We start from the raw sequence: 19,382 nt of genomic DNA, 5'->3' as shown, positions 1-19,382 counted from the left end.
CAAATAGCAGTAACTGGGAGGCAGGATTGAATGTGTTGTAATTTGGTATAATTAAAATTAGATCCTCAGATTACTACTCTAATGTAGTGGCATGTAATTCATGTCTCCATTAATGTATAGTACATGTTTTTTGACTATGCATTAGTAATTGTTTGAATTACATTACACAGGTGTTTGTACTTTTAATTTACCTATTTCATTGATCTAATCTTAAGCATAAGTGGTTTCCAACCTCTTAGGAATAAATAAAAAAAAGAGTCAAACTTGTTTATCACCTCTTGACGTCGCAACCTAATAACAGTGAGTATATACTGTACATGCAGTACATATGTATGTAATCCAGTTAGGGAAGTAAAAAGCAGAACACGATGCCCACCACAGATCTCGGCCTGCTGGGACATTTTTGTCAATCATGCCAGGCTTTCCTTGGTAAAGGAAACTCTTTTTTTTATTTTTTTTATCGTTGTGAATAATATAATGCACGAACTAAAGGAGGAAAACACTTTCTAAGGAGCTGCATATGGATTGCTAGTGGTTATTTCAAGAAATGAAGCGTTAAACCACATCAGGAGCTCAGATGGTACTTTGGAATTTGAATTGCAAAAAAACATCTCCAGCAGTTTGCAGTCTTTCATTGCTCACTCGGTGAGATATTGCCTCAACTTGTGCATCATTTGTCGGCTCACAATGGATTTTCTTCCTCAGATTGATATTTCATCCAGTCGGTTTGCACTTTATACGTTTGGTATTCGTGCTGAAAACTTTCATTGTGAATTCAGTCGGGTACACTTTGCCTCGTGTGCAAATTACACATTAGAAACGAATAAATATTTTCTATTTCATTATGCTTAGTTTTGACCACCTGGGGGTGCCAAAGCAATGTCGAGCCCCATGTACACACACTCACTCACACACGTGTACACTCATTTGCGCACAAACGCATGGTTAACTGTGTTGGAATCCACTGACATTCTCTGTAGTTTTCATGCTTTGTTGCTCTTTGAACAGCTTTGGCTTCATCTTTCTCCTCTGGGTCCCCCAGATGACGTTCCGCTTCCCCGCTGCCTGGCTCACCATGTTTGACGCAGTGCTCATCCTTATGCTGATTCCCCTTAAGGACAAAGTGGTGGACCCCATCCTGAAGCGCCGCGGCCTGGTGCCCTCCCCTCTGAAAAGGATTGCGGTGGGGATGTCCTTTGTTATGTGTTCGGCCGTGGCAGCGGGTGAGTGCGAAAGCAGAAATGTTCTCTCTACGCTGTCATACGAGTATGCCAAACAAACACTAATGAAGCAACAAAGTTGGTGCTTGTGGTGAATGCCACATGCAGTCAGTGCTTCCAAGACAAAGAGCAATACTGCTTTAGATTAATTTAATTTAACCGTTTTTGTGTTACTAATACATAAGTTGCTGACAGAATATTGTTGCTCTTTTAATCAGCTCTAGGTGTGATTAACAGGTATTTGGCTAAACCTTTTTTTAGATTCATGGTTGCCTCTACCATTTCTTTTTGTAGAATTAGGCAGATCGTCAAAACATGCAAAGGGAAGAACAGTCCCAGAGTTTTGTCGTTTGTTCCTCGCCCCCTAGAGAACAGTGGGAGCTGTGGCATCTTACTTTTTGGTCCTGAGTGACTGCACCCGAATGCGGCAGCGCTGCTCAGCCCTATTCATTTCTAGACAGTGGATTATTTTGGAAATAAAGTCTTAGCCAGGCCTGTCAGTGAGCGCGGCTGCATTGATTCATCCAGGCTCAACTCTTTTGAGAGAAACATGCCTGAAGGCAGGAAGAAAGCAAATCAGTAACACTCCTGAGAATCAAAGCACATTATTTTTCCACAATCACTGCCCTCTCTGAGATGCACAATACATCCGCCTGATAGGATATGAACTATTCTGTCATCGGTGACCTTCTAGATATTGACTGGTGGGCTTCAACCAGATCGCCATTGACTATTAACGATGCATTGAATCAACTTTGACAACTGTTGTGAAGGATAATTCAATAGTATTGTGAGTTAATTAAATATTTTGACCATGCAAATTAAAAAGACGAAAAATATTTTAGCTACAGCAAATATTATAATCTGATTAGCTATGTAATTATTAATATTAAACCCTTAAATCAGCAGCTCTGTTAAATGATTTTACCAAGTGCTTCTTTTGCCCTATGAATGTACTTCGCAACACTGGAGCTGCTAAATAACATTATACTTACTGTTTGTGTCATCTAGTTTAAAAGAAATTGGTAGTTCTTTGAATCCTCATCTGCACAATAAAGATAATTCTTGCGTCTTTATAGTCATCTAACGGCAGATTGTGTCAACAGAGAAACACGTATACAACCCGGTATTTAAATGTGGTTCAGTGTCTATCTTAATAGAAGCATTTTATTTTTCCATATATGGTAAAAGCTCACCTTTTGACAGCTTAAATCCGAGTTCACATATTACTAGTTGCTGACACAAACATATCCAGTAAGTGGTGATGTATAGACGGAATGTGAGATCCATAGATGAAACGGAAGAGTACCCCTCTAAACATCTGTGAGGTGTCTGCGTGAGTTTTTAAGGGTAAGAGAGGAAAAGGTGATTGCCTAAACTCTCATCGTATTTTATATAAGCATGGAGAAGAAGAGATGAGAGAGTTTGTTGAGGGAGAGTCTTCAGATGTTCTAGCGAGTTATTAAAGCCTGACTTAGCCCATCAAAAAACATCCTTTTCAATCAGAGTGTTGTGAACCAAACCTAATGTGTCTACTTTTCGGTTTAAAGTAATATTTTTTTCTTTTCAGAGGACATGAGCCTTCCTGGAAGGAAAGGTGCCCTAACATGTTCATTTTGTGCTGTTCAAAAAGCTATTTAGGTATTTACTTTTCCATTTGGCTTCTTGAAAGTGCAATCCCTGCATTTGAATTCAGGCTAAATGAATTTCTGAATATTGCAGACAGCAATTTTGAGTCCTGGTAGTGGAGAGAAAGGGTTTATGATGTTGCAGTAGTCTGGCTATTGGTCACAGATCGGTCCAGTAGGTGAACACACAGCTAGTGTGCAACACAGTTCTGACCTGTGTTTTCAAATCTGTACAGCGATGTACTCTGAGTTATTTAGATATAGTATTAATAACGTATTTGCATCTTATTTATAACAATTATTAATCCAACAATAAATTCCCTGGGCCTTTGTCCTGTTTATCCCCGGCATGGCCTTGCTTCACATTAAGTCCGTTGACACACATTGACTCCTGGGAGCTGCCTTGCACTGTTGGTACATTTTAAACTGCATTTTCCCCTCGGCTGTCTTTCTGTGTGTCCTCAGTGCTTATCTGCATCTGTGTTCAGAGACCGACAGACGATGCGAATGACCAAGTGTGGCATCATTTGCCCGAAGAATAGCCAGGCCAACACATCACATTGTTAGCCCGCCACTCTGTTCAGAACATTAGCCACGCCGCTGTCGTTCAGAGTTAGAATCACTTTCATCATCATGTGCAGGAATTTTGTCATGATGTCATTGGTGTGGCGATATTTCACCGGGTTTCATCTTGCTCACTGGAACAGCTGGGCCTCCCATGTAGTGCAAAGGGATGGCAGCAGACACGCTGTCAAGCCGACACTGTGCTGCTTCTGATCCGCTTGTACAACAGTCCCGGACTTCCACCACATACTGGGTGCAGCTCTGAAGAGCTGCGCTGACATTGCTATTGAAGAAATTTTATATATTTTTTTTTTGGCATGTTTTATCACATTCTTTTAACTTTTATATATTAATCTGCTTTGGTTAAAGCTCAATGGCTTTTAGGTGTTTTATTTTTATTTTTTATGAAAGCTGGAGCAGAGTTGCCAGGGATCACACTGGGCTGTCTGATGTGTGATGTTCAGTAAGTGGGTGTGTGTCTATAGTGTGACTCTTGCTCTAGGCAGCCCAGTGGCCCCACACTCTGAGATGGGCAGCTGGTATTAGAGGATAGCCGGATTACAAGGCCACAACTCCTCTCAAATACAGCATTAAGTATCGTTATGATAGGAGGCTGTCTCTGGGAGTTATCTGGAAATGGCCGCTGGTTACATAATAGCTCTATCGAATAAAGCTCTTAGGAGGCAATGGTTGATGACAACTGCTTGGCTCTCATTATTGAACCGTCTGCACTGTTCCATTACTAAATGCCATAATATGGAAGCGTGCAGATGTGATCTTAATGAAGTGGTAGGATAGTCTTAACGCTCGTTAAATGCTTAATGAACTGTCACTGAATCCTCTAACTCTGGCAGCATTTCGGCTGTTTGTTGGTGTCACGGACTTAAATCTTTCACAAGTGTTTCTTCAGCCTTTAGATTCACCGGCTGCCCTGTTTGCGTTTTGTTGTTTTGCATCCTGTGGCAAAATTTTTACCATGTATGCTTTATCCACATTTTCTCCCTCAGCTAACAGTGCTGATGTGCATTTTCTTTTTTTTGTTTCCGTCCCCTCAGGTATTTTGGAGACCAAACGCCTGGACATCGTCAAATCAAAGGGTACCATTGACCAGATGATTGGCAACGTTTTCTACCACGCGGCAGATTTACCCATATGGTGGCAAGTGCCTCAATATGTGCTGATAGGAATCAGTGAAGTCTTTGCCAGCATTGCAGGTACAGTTGTTGGATATCTCCTGTGTCTCGTTTAGCACCACCAGCAGGTAGACGTGATGATTCAGACTAACAGTAAAATACAGTATCCTCCAGTGATTAGCCTTATGATTAGAGCTGGTCTTGAGCCGCTCTGAATGGACTGTGGGCTAAAAACCGTAGCGCCCGTTCTTCTAAGCAGAATGCAATGATGATGAAGAATGTGTTTCTTTGATGATTCATTGCCTGCACCAGCTTAATGTGTTTGTGGCTTGTAGTCCATATTAAATGGACCAAGAAGTCGATCGATAATTGACAATCCCGATGCACGGCGTTGTTCAGTAATGGGACATTTTATAAATACGGTGCGGATAACCTTTTGAAGTTGAAATGGGGATGAAAGCTATGACTTCGCTCCGGCCAGTGACCAGCCGCACAGCTTTCCCTCCGTTTGTTTCCAAACATACGGTAGAAAATAGGATGGATGAATGCACAGCTATGCACCTTACACTGTACCGTGCATCCCCAAGGGCTATAGTCACAGTGGCAACACAATTAACATCGTAACATAAACTTTTCACCTCCGTGTTCAGTCACTTGGTGTGTTGACATTTACCACTGTGTGCTTAAATATACACCAGCGTATGAAATGGTAAAGAGAGATAAATCTGATGAATTGTACTGGAATACGCTGCATTGCAAGTTCAACTCTTAATTATCCAATTAGCATGCGTCCCCAGCTTTCACACTGCTCATGCAGACATATTACACTTGAATATGATGGTATGTCTTTTGAGGATGCTGGAAGTTATATTTCCATTTAGACCTCTACTTCTATCGGCTGCAGAGCCAAAGGAAAAGACGGTATAATACATCGGCCCAGCTCATTGATTGTAAAGGGTATTAAACTAATCAGCAGGTTGACAAATCTCTCACTGTGGAGCACAAACTGAAATTGATCAATCTCTATCGGCGTATTCAGTTGGAAGCCAAAGCTCCAAAGGCAGAGATCTCAAAACCTTGGCACAATGAGCCCAAACTATCTGCTTGACAAGATGCCACATGGAGTGAGAGCTGTGACTTTGGTGATTAACTTGTTCTGAAAGTCCTACATTTTAGATTAACCTGAAATAATCCTTAATTATTGTTTTGTGTCTTAGTGGTGGGTTGAAATCCTTTGTGGATAGCTTTAATCTTCTACCAACAGAAGATGGGAGAAAATATGACAATTCAAGATAGATTACATCACTTCTCACACTGGGAAGCTTGTTAAAGTCCCATGTCTGATTTGGATTTAAAGTTGCATTACTGTTGCGGCTTGAACGATTCATCCCAGTTTATATCATTCGAGGAAACATGCCCATCAATATGAGGCTACCCATAATCCTTCACTGGAAATGGGGTATTGCATTCCCTGGAAAAATAGATTTCCTGTTCTTCTTTGAGAAATGATTTAAAAAGAAAAGCATTGAATCAAAGCAGGTCAGAATACTTTTTGCTGGAACTGTCAGCTGCAGACTTCTTCTTGATAATTTCAAGGTATCGGCTGAAAATTGCTCCTTTTTTTTTTTTTTTTTTTTGTGAGCCCTGAACTAAACAGGAAATGTCATTTCATTAAAAGCTACGAGGAGTAAGGCCATATTGTTCCAGTAATACAATAATGTGACAAAGTGAGAAATGGCTCTCATGTTACATAAAATAGCGTTTGCAAAATCTGAGACAAGAATGGAAGCAACAGTATTCTTTAATAATAGAGCGGAGTTTGGGTCTGTGAGAAATGTGTGAGTGATATAGAAAATTCAGAAATCTGCCTCGTATTGTGTTTGTCTGTAGTTTTGTTCTTCTCTCCCTCTACAGTAATGATCACGGCTTCAGGCCTCCGTTATCTTAGTGGTTCAAATTTGTTAAGGCCGTGAGCCACGATTGAGTCATTCTCCTGTTGCTACGGGTCACGCTGTTGTAGGTTCTTCTATATAGTACTCGCTTTATTTCTATATCAAGAGTGAAGATTGAACCATTAATATTCAAGACTTTTTTTTTTTTCTTCATCACAGTGGATGGATTATCAAGCCGATCCAGGCAATGCAGGGTGTTTGTACGAATGAACATACACATTCGCTCCGTAAGGCTTCTTTAAAACACAAAAGTATCAGCGTCTCCATGAAAGTGAAACCCAGACATAACAAAGCTATGGGGATCCTTGAAATAGACTTACTCTCCTCTCTCCCTCCATACTATCCCTCAGGGCTTACCTAAAGGAAAATTGGCTGACAGAATTGTGACATATGTCTGGTTAGAAGTATTTCCCCTTAGTATTCTTCTGTTTGAATAAATCTGTTTTCAAACGTCCTCGCTGCAATCCCCATTCTAGTAGGACGATTGGTAATTCTTTGCTTGTACACCACCCAAGTTTGTCTGCTTTCAGGCAATAAGAATATGCAAAAACTTTTGCAAAACTTATTCCTTTTAGTATTTTAATTATGTATTGCACTTCTAAAAATCTTAGAGGCTAATGCTATTTTTTATAAGAAGGAAAAATCCCCCCCCGATGAATCACCGATGGCCTTTGGAGGAAAAAATATTTATGCGTTTTTAAATTCCAGGCCTTCCTTTTTTTTTCTTGAATAATTCTGCCCTTTGGTCGAGAAAGGTCGAGCTCATTTTGATTGTTTCTTGAATTATTGTTGTCACAAACTTAACATTATGTGGAATCCAGTTCTCGTCACACTATTGGTCTGTACGGTCCCCGTTACTGTGCAAAGCTGTATCTAGAACCCTCACCAACCTTTTTAGTCCCCTGTGATATGCATAGCTATTGACCAGTGTTGTTTTGCTATCAAAAGGTTAGCTTAGGACATAAACAAATGTATCATTGTGAACTTCTGGAAAGGTCATTCATGCTCTCCACTGAGTAATAGCGATATGTTTGCCATGCTCTTATCTCATTCTTTTTCTTCTGAAGCGTTCCTTTGTGCGACTAGCGCAGGTATCTGTACGGAAACTGCTCGTCGCATTAATTCGTGCAATGTCCCCCTCCAAGGAATGTCTTAAAAGGCAAATGTATTTAACCGCAGCTCCCTAATCTCTACTGACAGATGTAGCTATAGGCCCTCATTTGAAAAATCACATGTTTGAGGCGCCATGAAATTATCAATGTCAGCTCTCAGGCAGACAGATCTCGAGGCAAAAAAGACACACTTGATGTTTTTTTTGTGTCTTTCTTTCTCTTAGGTTCCTTGCCCATTTTCTCAGTCCTTTTTCTCTTTTTTCATGACACAGTAAATATTGAGTGATGTGTTTTTCCGGAAATAAAATAATTTCCAGTACCAAGCAGAGAAGATAACAAACAATGGCACCACAAACCAGTGCCCCCATTGAAAAGATGCTGCCAAGCAGCTGCCAACGAAGCCTTTTGGTCTTGTATACAAACAGTCAGTGTCAACAAACCCCGTCATATTACATAGATGCATGAAGACAGATATTATACCTCAGTACATAGTGTTACTTTGTTACTACAGCCGGCATAGCGTATGACTAAGTAGCATGAAATTACAGGCTAAATTACTCCGTCACTGGCTGTAGCATGTTGCTACAGGACATGGCATATAATAATAATAATAATAATAATAATAATATTTTTTGCAGGTCTGGAGTTTGCATACTCTGCAGCCCCCAAGTCCATGCAGAGTGCCATCATGGGGCTCTTCTTTTTCTTCTCTGGGGTTGGCTCCTTCGTGGGCTCTGGTTTGTTGGCTATTGTCTCCATCAAGGCGATTGGCTGGATGTCATCCCACAAAGACTTCGGTAAGAGAATACTGTAGCTTATACGCTCATTACATGTGTGGCGGTCATTGCAAATCACACACAAGAGGCAGAAAACTTAACAGATTTTTTTTTAATAATAACAACAGATCAATTGAACATATGTAATGTGAAAGGGGTCAGTCTTGGTGCTGCACCCACAGAGAACTATCACTTAACTTTCCTGAATGTTGGGAGGAGCTTTAAGGCTTCTTTCAGCTCATTGTTTTGTTTTCTAGCCTGCAGCTTTACTTTTTCTTGGTTCAGTGTCAGTGCTCTCATAGGATCATTTTCAGCCTCAGCAGGCATCAGTTTTCAACGCTCTAAAAACCCGCTCGACACTGCCAGCTCAGCACCAAATGGACAAAGTTGGCGACTAGCTGGTGAACATAGCCAGATATTTCCCTCAGGAGCAAAGAGGAGAGTGAATATTAACCTTGCAACCACCAGGTGGTCAGAAACACAGCTCACAGCTCAATAATAATGTTGCTTCTTCTTAACTGCTAGATGTGTAAATCAGTGTTGTGTTTACAGTTAGTTACTGCTGGCAAAACAATCACTCATTGCAGGTTTAAAGCTTAGCATGTTTTTTTTATTTGATCTAAGAGGTATAGAATATATAAAGCTTGATATATAATAATCCTGACATTGCACAGAAAAAAATCAATTGACCTAATTGTTTGAAGATCGACCCCGCTGCCCTTTGACATGCATGCAGTCTCACAGGGAACATGACTTTGTCTGGGATTAAATTGAAAGAAAGATGCTTCTCTCTTCAAAATGTCGTCAAGGTGATTGATCTCGACTCGCACAGTTGTCTTCGGGCTGCCCATAATCCGCCTGAATTGAGCATTACAGTTGTAAATCCTGCTGTTGGATGCTCAGTGCATGTGGAGTGCACTATTGACTTTGCACACCGACTGTATGTATGGACTAATAATAGAATTGTTGGGTATTGATTTCAGAACACAGCATTTTTTTATTTTATTTTTTTCAGGGATGTACCGAATGCTCATAGCTTGTGCTGATTTAAAATCCACTTAAAGAGTTTGTAAATTAAATGCAGAGAGAGAGGGGGGGGGCAGCGCCCTGTGCACTCCTGTTTTAAGACTGTTTCCCATAATAAATAGACATGTCAGACTAACGACAAAAGGTTTGTGTAAATCTATCCAAGTGGTAGAATAAATAGTGCGGTGGTGGCAGCAGATGGATGGGCTCCCTACCGAGAGGAGGCTCCCAACCCAGATGCACTTTTCTCTGAGCATGCAATAAATAAGCCAACACTGTAAATTGTTTACCCACAAACACCTAATAGCTCATTAATACAGTGCGCCGACAGGTAGGGGGGTCTTTTTGATGATGTTAGCACTGGAAGATGCTCGGCACGCTTCATAAATCCATCCTTTGCTCAGCCTTGCTTCACTTGCGGGCCAGTTAAACTAGAGCCAGATTGCCTGTAAGACTTCTTTTTGCTTTCCAAAACAAGTCATTTAAAAGGTGAGCTGCAGAAATGGAACAAAACATCCTTCTGGCCACTGATAAATAACACGCAGCACAAAGCCGAGGTATTAAATACAGTCTGGGATCATGCAGTTTGTTTTTGTGGCTGTTTTATTTTTTACACTTTGTTGCATGTTCGCTTCTTCCACATCTCACGGCTCTCTAGGTGGAATGGATTCAACTTATTTCCATGGCTGCAGGCAGAATAGTGTGCAGTAAACAGCATTTTGGGTGAGCTGTACGGGCCTGAAGACAGATGAGTAACATTAATCACAGGCTGGGGGTCTGATTACATAGCCCTGGATAAGTAAAGCTGTCCCTGGAGCAGTTACATGGAGATGGCACTGCTGGCATCACGCTGGTGGATTGCTCCGCTCTCCTGTAGTGCTGTTGCACCTTCTCTCCCTGCTTTGCACTAATGTTAGTCAGCATCAGTAAGTGTCACAGCTAGTCTGCCCTTTGTTAAGGTTTTACCAGCTGGTTTGGAAATGTTAAAGAACAAGTCTCACATTCTTGGTACATGTGCATGTTTCTTTTTGTGAATAGTGTGGTTGTTCACTTTTTGTGACTATGAATGGTGACGTTGGCGATGCTAATAAGAAGGAAAATGTCCCATGCAGATTCGTTTGGCTCAACCATTCTGTGTCTATAATTTGTACATAATTAACGGGTCAGTTCAGTCTCAATATTGATAAATGCACACACAAAGATTTATATTTAAATGACTCTGTCCACGATTATATTTTTCAATGGACTAAAAAAAATAGTTTATATTTAATAACTTTTGGCGTAGATTGAAATATATTTTTGCGGAGAGGGTCATTTATATATAAATCACAAAATACATTTGTGAATCCTTTTGTGCATTCTTTGATATTGAGACTGATCTGACCCCAAATATAAAAATATAAACATTGAGATACTGTAAAAGCAGGCGATTGACCCAAAGGAATTTTTTATTTGAAATATTTAGCAAAATGTTGGCAGTTAATCTTACAGGTACTGCCCCATGCACTAGCAAGGTTTATACATTGGTTCATAATGAGAATGTTTAGTTGCAGCTCTATTACAGGCATTCATCAACAGAGAATTCAAGTTCCAAATGCAGCAACCTTTGTTGCACATGTATCATTATTGTGTCAGGTATACACATACGTATGTATTCTATGTCTTTCACAAACTCATAAAGCGAGATCGTTACCTCTTGTTCTTGGAGTTTTGAGTCTCGAAAGCGAATGATTTTCCCATTTGGCACGTGTGAGTGAAAGACCTCATGTGTGACTGACATCAGTCTGCAAAGCAGCGGTGAAAATGGTTATTCAGTATTTCAGCCACATCTGCTCTTCAACTTAAAACGTAGTGTTGGAATTATTGATCCTTCAAATCCCACAGCACATCGTTTCCTCACTATGGTTACATCTGGTTGAGTCGTCATCTATCGCACCAGTATATAATAACACCATCTCATCCTTTCCTGCATGGATCCGTTTTAACCTCATGAGTCAATCAAATATCAACCTTTTACTTTCTTCACCCTCATTATCTTTTACACATGAGGAGCTTTTTGATCCTAGAAAATGTCTATTGTTGCATAATTTTCTGCCTTTGTGGGAGTGTCATTCACTCAAAGTGAATGTTTTATTTGTGAGCCCCTATGGTCACATGACAGGAAACGGCCTATTTCTTTGACCAGTGTCTGGGACGTGTTCAGACGTTCAGAGAGAGCTGACATTCGCACATCCTGCTCATGAAGTGTTGGATCACATTCAGTGAAATGTCAACGTTTTAATGGAAACCTTTAATGTCAAATCTGGCAAATTTAACAAGAACTCTTACTCTGTCTGAAATTCCATGTATTTTGTGGCGCATGTATTAGACATGTCAGAGGCAAATACAAATAGTAAGCATGTTGTAGTCATTTATAAAATGCCAGCATCAATCACAAAGTTTCATGAGCAAGAGGGGAACTGCAGAAACTATATATTTATATAAATATTTATAGCTGAAACAAACATTCATTGATTCCCTCTCTGATTTCATTCTGAGGATGGTATTGAATGCATTGAAGCATTCAAACGTTGGGTCACTGCACTGAAGGTCTGGATCAATTCATCTATTTTCAAACGTTGAATTGATATTGACCCGTTTCATCTGGACTCGCATGGTCTGCTCAAACCCACTCGCAGGTAAATTGTCCCACAAGTTTATATCTCTCAGATATTAGATGGTGTGTATACATACATACATATATGGTGTATACACCCCTTCTGTTGGTGCATTCAGTCTAATCACAATATTGTCCTTCACTAAGTCAAGAGCTGTAAAACAGGTCCATATGTGGAAGTCTTAAAGAATGGTGTAACGACCAAAATGATCCACTCTGATTGGCCTCCACTATTCCCTCCCCTTTAAAATAACTGTCAAATATTTATGAGATTCATTAATGTGTTTTATAGCAGCTCCTTGCTGTAATCAGCCCTCCATATTTGTGAAAGTGGTTGGGCCTGGGGGGGGCTGAAAAAGGAGGTCGAGCCCAACTTAATGTATAATGAAATTTGATCAAGAACCGTTACACAACTGAAACCTTGCACAGTTTTTCATGCTGTTCCCAAAAACATTAGATCTTGCTTTTTTTTTTTTTTGGGCCAGTTCTTTTGCAGTCCTTGGGTCCTAGTTAGGAGAGACGTTTCAAAATCTGGAACAAAGGTTGAGATCCACTCACCGGTCAGCATAACGCTGCGGTAACATTTTCTTAACATGAGTAAAAATGTCCTAAAATCTGGATTTGGTACATTTGTCATGCTGACATTCAGTGCCTGCTTAAGGGCAAACTCAGGGAGTGTTGAATATGTTGCTGTAAATGCTGCACTTTTTTTTCATATTCTACTTTAAACCGATCATATTTTACTAAACGCTCTGGATGTTCCCCCGACATCATTTGTACGCTATATTCCCAGCTCTTTGTAAGCCGTACCGCTCTGTTAATTAAGACTGCGGTGGCACACTCTTGGTTTATCTGTTAAGGGAAATTATCGATTGAAAATGCAAGCGCGCTCTCTGCTAATGCACTTCCCGTTTCCTCCCATGCTCTCCTGTCATATACGTTGCACTGCATGAATTATTCAAACACTGTTCTTGGTCTTATCTTTTTTTTTTTTTAACAATTTCAAATTTCGACCAAATTTAAGATGACAACAAAATAACTTAAAACTGTCACTGGGAGTTAAAGTGTCGTGTTTTCCATCTGCTGCTCAGAAGTTCAGTCATCAGCCAGCTCTCTGTTCCTAGATCAAAGGTTTCAAGCTATGGAGACGGCCCAATGCGGCACCGCGGTGTTGACGAAGACGACGGTGTTATTTTATCCCGCTCGATTTCTAATTATCCACTAGACCGTGCACACAACACAGAGAGAGAATTATTTATATGCACGATACACTTGGTGACGTTAAAGAGAGTGATCCGCTCGAGTGATCATGCAAAGCACAGGGAAAACATGCTTCAGATGAGTTAGTCCTGCTCTTTGATCAGACGCCCTGTCGCATCATGAAGAACATGAAGGTCTCTGTGTTCGTTGGGGATACGTTGTGACACGGCTGCCTCGACAGCAGTAAGGTGGATGTTCTACAGGCCTCTGTTGTGAAACACTGGCATGATTTAATCACAGCCTTTGACATTCAACAGTCTAGTTTAATGCAGAAAATTATTTCTAAAATGTTCCCATGCTAACGCGCTAACTAAAGCTGGTGAACATTATACTTGTTAAACATCAGAATTAACAGCTCGACTGGCTGGAGACTCATTTTGTGACGGCGCAACGACGAGCACAAGCAGCGCTTTGACCTTTTTAATTAACCTCTAGTTGATATTATGGTGTCCAGTGCATGCTACTCAGGTGGGAAGAGAGGCCCAAACAGGTGGGAGGTTCATTCCCATGAGGCAGTGGAATGCAAAGTGTGAGTATTTTGATGCAGGAGGACAGTCGAGCTGATAAATCTGCAGCCTCCTACTGGAGAAGTGTCTTTATGCGCTGCCGTCCGCCGTGTTTACCGCCTAATGACACCAGGCTGCTGCAAAAATAATCCCGTACACCTCTACACACATCGTGCAGGATGTTATGTGGGAGAAATTGGATTACCAGAGCTCGTTAATTCTGGGCATAATAGCCTCCTGTCAACCTTTTTATATAAACCTTTTTATATTCATTACTAAGCAAATGCTCCTGTCATATGTTACGATACAAGGTAACCATTTACAACCTGAAATACAGTGACTGAAATAGCAGGATTGATATGATGCTTCACCATCTTATATGATGACAATATAAGCTTTTTAATTGTTAATTTCGAACGCCATTGTACTTCAAATTTTTTAATTTTCATTATTTCAAATCCACAACCATATGCTACTGACTTTTGGTCCTGTGTGTTCACGTCGTGCCGCTCTGCACGATTTCCTGGAGAAGCATCTTTCCATTTGTTGAGCTGTTGTCATGCTTCACTGTGATTGGAACAGCTGTGTCTGAGCGATAAGACCAGTGCTGTGACTGGCTGAGAGTGCGTTTACTGTTCACCACGCCCTCTGATCTATACGACTTCAGCCAGCTCTTTTGCACGTTACTCTGCTGCAAATACATGAACCAAAATAGCAGGTGTGCTCGGAGACGCCCACACAGTTTGTGCCCCAAAGACCGAACGTTTTGCTCTTCTTTCTGCAAAGGTTTGTTTAGTTTGTAACAGATTAAGCTGCTCGAGGTTTTATTGGGTGATGACCTCAACTTTTCCACCTTCTCTTATAAAGTAAAGCCTTAAAATGTGTTGGTGACAGCAAACAAACTTTTGTATAATATCTAGTGTCTGCTGTGCTAGTATACCTGCATCACATTAGACGCATTTTAAAAGGATTTTGTGAAAATAGCTAAAAAAAAGTAAGATGGGAAATCCTGTAAGTCCATAAGCGCCATCTTGACCCAGGTGGCTGTTAACCTTAAATTGACATGTGTAATTAGGCTGTACTCTAACACACTCCCACACATTCCCTGCTGTGTGAATAGGAAGAACTTGAAATGTCGATCGCCCCTATATATACGTAATTAAAATCAACGCTTCTTCTCTTTCGCCGGCTCTTTATTCGGCGTGACAGCTCCATGTGGAGAAGCTAATTGGGAGCTTTCTGAGGAAGACGGCAGATTGCGCCGGGGCTTCACATTTACTCATTTGACGATAATGTAGTATGTAAGCTTATAGGTGTCTCTGCTGAAACCGTGCCTTACATGGAGCCTGTTAAACCCAAGGCATGGTTCGTCAATGTGCTGCAGAAGTTTGTACAAGGCAACCTTCAACAAAATGTCTCCTCGTCAAGAAAAAGTGGTAACCGGCTTCATCGCATGCTGTTGGCTGCAAAGTCAAGTGGTCTGCCTGACATGGTCAAGAGGACCAGAAGCGGCTCTCATGCCAATCCAATTGTCTCCACACTTGAACAGTGGAGACATTTGTTATTATTTTGCCCTTCATGTAAAGCCCTAGCAAGGCGATAACAGGATTTGTTTAGAGCTCCCCTCTTGAGCTTTGTGACCACTTCAATCAACACTAGAGCTGGTTAGAGTTCACCGGCTGCTGGTTGAAGTCTCCAAACCCAGTAGGAAAAAATAATGGGTGTCTTGAACCTGTGTGCCCTTAGTTCTGTCAGTCTTATCACAGACTTTTTGTTCCCCCTCCTGTGCAGAAGTCATACAGCAGATCACACTGGAAGCATCAGTTTCTGTTTTCCTATCTTTTTTTATTGCATCCCATTCCCACGAGGAAACAAACCGTCCTTTTAATATGGATGAAAGACTCCCTGGTTCGAATCACAGCTGTGAGTTATTTGCGACACTTCAGTCCCTCATCATCAACGCCGCCTTTCTGTCGATGAGCGGGGTCAACCGTCTCCACTTTCAGAAGGTTTCGCCGTGGCTGAGATGAGACGTAACAAGCCCCTCCGCTGAATCCTAAATCCTGACAGCGTCGCGTTTCCCTGCCATGCTCACTTCAAGTCTGCCTTTTATATCTAACAAAAAAAAAAAAAAAAGCACAACCTGCCACACTTGCGAGCTTGTGGCCGTTTACCTTTGCCTTTGGTATTCTCTTAACACGTCGCAGTACTTTGTGATAAAAGAACCCTCCTGCTGTCGCCCTCTGAATATGTCGTGACTGACTCTTTTGTTCTCCAAATTTCCATATTTGTCTTTTTTTTTTTTTTTGCCGTGCAGCTCACAGTTTTTAAGCGTCATCTGAATGCCAGTCTTGCTTCTCAGCTGTTTGGAGTCTCAGCTCAGGTGTAAAATATCTCATTATTATTATAATAATAATAATAATAATAATAATAATAATAATAATAATAATAATAATGTCCTTGTTTTCTCTCTTTCCAGGTAATATCAATGACTGCTCTCTGCACTACTACTTCTTCCTCCTGGCAGGGATCCAGGGCGTCACCTTGCTCGTCTTTCTTATTATCTCTTTCAAGTATGACAAGCAGAAGGGAAAAGCGGGAAGCCAAAGGCAGCGACTCCTCTCCTCTTGACCTACTCTCATGTCTCCATATCCCCCTCACCATACCTGCCTTTTTCAGTCGTATCACTCAGCGCCCAAAGACCCTGTTGAATAGGTACTTACGAATCAAATCCTACAAAAGTTTGGTTTACCGCTTTCATTTACAAATTAGCCAGTCAAGACTGTGTATTTTGTATTTGTTTATTTGAGCTTTTAAGTGGTGGGTCTTCATCCTGTTTTTTTTTTTTTGTTTTTTTTTAAATAATAATAATGGTTTTACATCACTGGATGAATGCACAGGTACCACTGAAAGTATAGAGATGTTTGAATCGTTTCTACTGTACTCTGTGTGTTTACTCTCGTTGCCGTTCTTTGATCATTTGCACTTGACTTGAGGAGTGGTGCCATTAAAAATTGGTTGTTTTTATAGTAGCGTTTTTACTGTTTGCGCTCTGACAGTTTTATTTTTGGACAATACTCTTTTGCTGTGAAACATCAGTATTCAAATGATTTCTGGACTTCCATCCACTGATTTGTGCATTAAATGTACATATTCAGCAATATTTATTGATTACAATTACCCTGCTGGGCTTTTAGAGAGCTTGAAATGCCTATGCAGTCACAGTGGTGATTGAATGGGAAATGTGTTTTAACTCCGGGGGTAATTTTATGTTGTTGCAGAATCCCAGAAATCACTGCTTTTAATGACAATAGGGCTCTTGTTTGAGGAGATTCCAAAGAAACTATTATTCAAATCTAATATTAAGAGAAAAAAATCTGCCACATTTGTTACCACTGCCTGAGATTACGTCCTATAAATCCTCAAACAGACCCATACATGAATACTAATAACCCCTCGTTACAAATACTCCATGACTCGATGAAGCTTCACGGCAGTTTTTCATTTCTGGTCAAGCTGCAAAACTGCATGACAATTAGAAACTAACCTTAAGCTTAACTGGCAACCTTGAGTGTAGCTCTTAAAATATCCCCTGCGTTAATGCTTCGATCATGATATAAAAAAAAGTGCAGACTTAAGATATAAAAACATAACCCATTCACAGTGACATCTTCTTTATAGTTATAATTCCGTAGAGGAATAAAGCACAACTTTAACAGTATTTGTTGTCGGGGACGTTTTACAGTGTTATCGTGGCTTTGCAGCTTTGCCCGGAATTCTTGAAAAAGAAGCTTCTTTATTGTATTTATTAGACTGTGATGCATTTGTTTTAGCTTTATACTGTTAAGAGAAATGGCTGTGTGTCTTACTATAATTCTCAGAGCAGGTATAGCACAAGGTACTGAATTTTATTAAAACAAGAAAACTCTCAGGGCTCAAGGAATAACGGCACATAAAAAACAAGAAGCTATTTCTTGTGTTTAATTGGTCGGATGAATTGATTTTCCTTGTTTTATTGCATATCCCATACATGCTTTCTTTATCATTGCAGTCCTCTTCAGAAAGATTTATTATGTTTATTTTGTAATTATATTCTGTTTTCATGATGCTACAGAACTGGGATATTGTTTTTGTGGTTATACGTTTGTTGTCATTATTAAAGTGAATTAAATTGAGTGTTGGGTTTGTCATTTTCAGCTGTTGTCTAAATTAAGCACAACTTGCTAAGCTAGTTCAGATATCTTGTCACATCACTTTACCTGCTTTCACTTATTTTTTCACTGCCTTTAAAGTTGCAGGTTGTGCGTTCAGGAGTTCATATAAAAGGGAAATGTGTATCTTAAACGTTCTATTCTAAACGTTTATACCTAGAACAAATGTTTTACGCTCCAGAGAACATTGATAGCATAACATGTTTTAATTTCAGGCGGCAGAGTGACCCTGTTGTTTCAATGAGAATCACGAATTTTGCCTTTGAAAACCTGCCAGGATGCTTTCGTGATTTGCGCTATGGTTTGTTGCTCCGAAGGGAAACCCAAAGTCGACAGTGATTTATATTTCAAAAAACACACCCTGTGGCCGGCTGTTAGGGAAAAGGTTGCAAACACAGAGGTTGAAAGCCTCATTTTGCATTCCCATTGGGAAAGGCAGTATATTTCTTCTCAGTTTCATCAGACACAGATTGAAATCAAGACGACGTCATAGATCATTTTTTTTAATGCTAAGCCCTCACAGCCACGAGGCTCGGAGAGGGCTATTTCCTGTTTAATTTGGTCGGAGAGCCCACATCGCCATGACTGAGCAGACAGCTTAATGTTGGAAACCAACACAATGCCTCTGGGTCATAATTCCAGTGTGGCGGCTTGTTTCTCATGTTGAGAGGAATTTCTGACACGTCGAAGTGGTTACGGAGCCAGAATTGCAAGGCAATAACATTGAGATATATAGTTTTGGAGCTGACCTCAAAATATTTTAAGTTGATTTATTGGCCAGGATTTAAGCAAACTGTGCCTTGGAGAGAGCACACCAGCATATACCATAATACCTGCTACTGGTTTGTTTTTTTTCTTTTTAGTGTTCATGTTTTTGGCATGTTCCAGGAACCAAGGTAATGCGTTGCCTCTGGAGTTTATAGAGTTCTAAATTTGATAGTATATTTATTTAACCATTGTAGTATCATGAGTTAGGGTTTGAGTTGGCAATGTCGGCCTGTCGGCCCACCACATTGGTTCAGTCTGAAATATCTCAACAACTGTAGGATGGATTGTTTTGTACAGACATTCATGATCCTCAGAGGTTTAATTCTAATGACTTTGACGTTTCCTATAGCGTCACCAGCAGGTTAAAATTTTAACTTAACCCGTGAAATATCTCTATATCTGTTGGATGGATTGGGACTTCAGAACATTTTGGACAGACATTCAGTCCCCAGAGGATGCATCCTGGTGATTTAGGTGACTCCCTGACTTTTCCTTTAGTGCCACCAAGAGGTCGACATTTGTGCTTTGAGTGAAATGTCTCAACAGTTACTGAATAGATAAATAATGACA

The 19,382-nt window shown here is 40.4% G+C and overlaps 1 protein-coding gene across 1 annotated transcript in view; it reads left to right on the top strand.

Moving 5' to 3' along the window:
- The window catches only part of slc15a4 (solute carrier family 15 member 4), a 25,007-nt gene extending 5,625 nt beyond the window's left edge, over positions 1 to 19,382 (top strand). Inside the window, exons 6-9 of the mRNA XM_031848931.1 lie at positions 1,043 to 1,223; positions 4,468 to 4,626; positions 8,248 to 8,406; positions 16,313 to 19,382. Of these exons, the coding sequence (XP_031704791.1) occupies positions 1,043 to 1,223; positions 4,468 to 4,626; positions 8,248 to 8,406; positions 16,313 to 16,464 (651 nt within the window). The 3' untranslated portion in view covers positions 16,465 to 19,382. The remainder of the gene's footprint in view (positions 1 to 1,042; positions 1,224 to 4,467; positions 4,627 to 8,247; positions 8,407 to 16,312) is intronic.

This window comes from Anarrhichthys ocellatus, unplaced genomic scaffold, assembly GCF_004355925.1.
Source record: "Anarrhichthys ocellatus isolate YVR2014 unplaced genomic scaffold, GSC_Weel_1.0 scaffold9, whole genome shotgun sequence".
Lineage (NCBI taxonomy): Eukaryota > Metazoa > Chordata > Actinopteri > Perciformes > Anarhichadidae > Anarrhichthys > Anarrhichthys ocellatus.
Note: the sequence above shows the minus strand (reverse complement) of the source record. Positions and strands in the feature narration are given on the sequence as shown.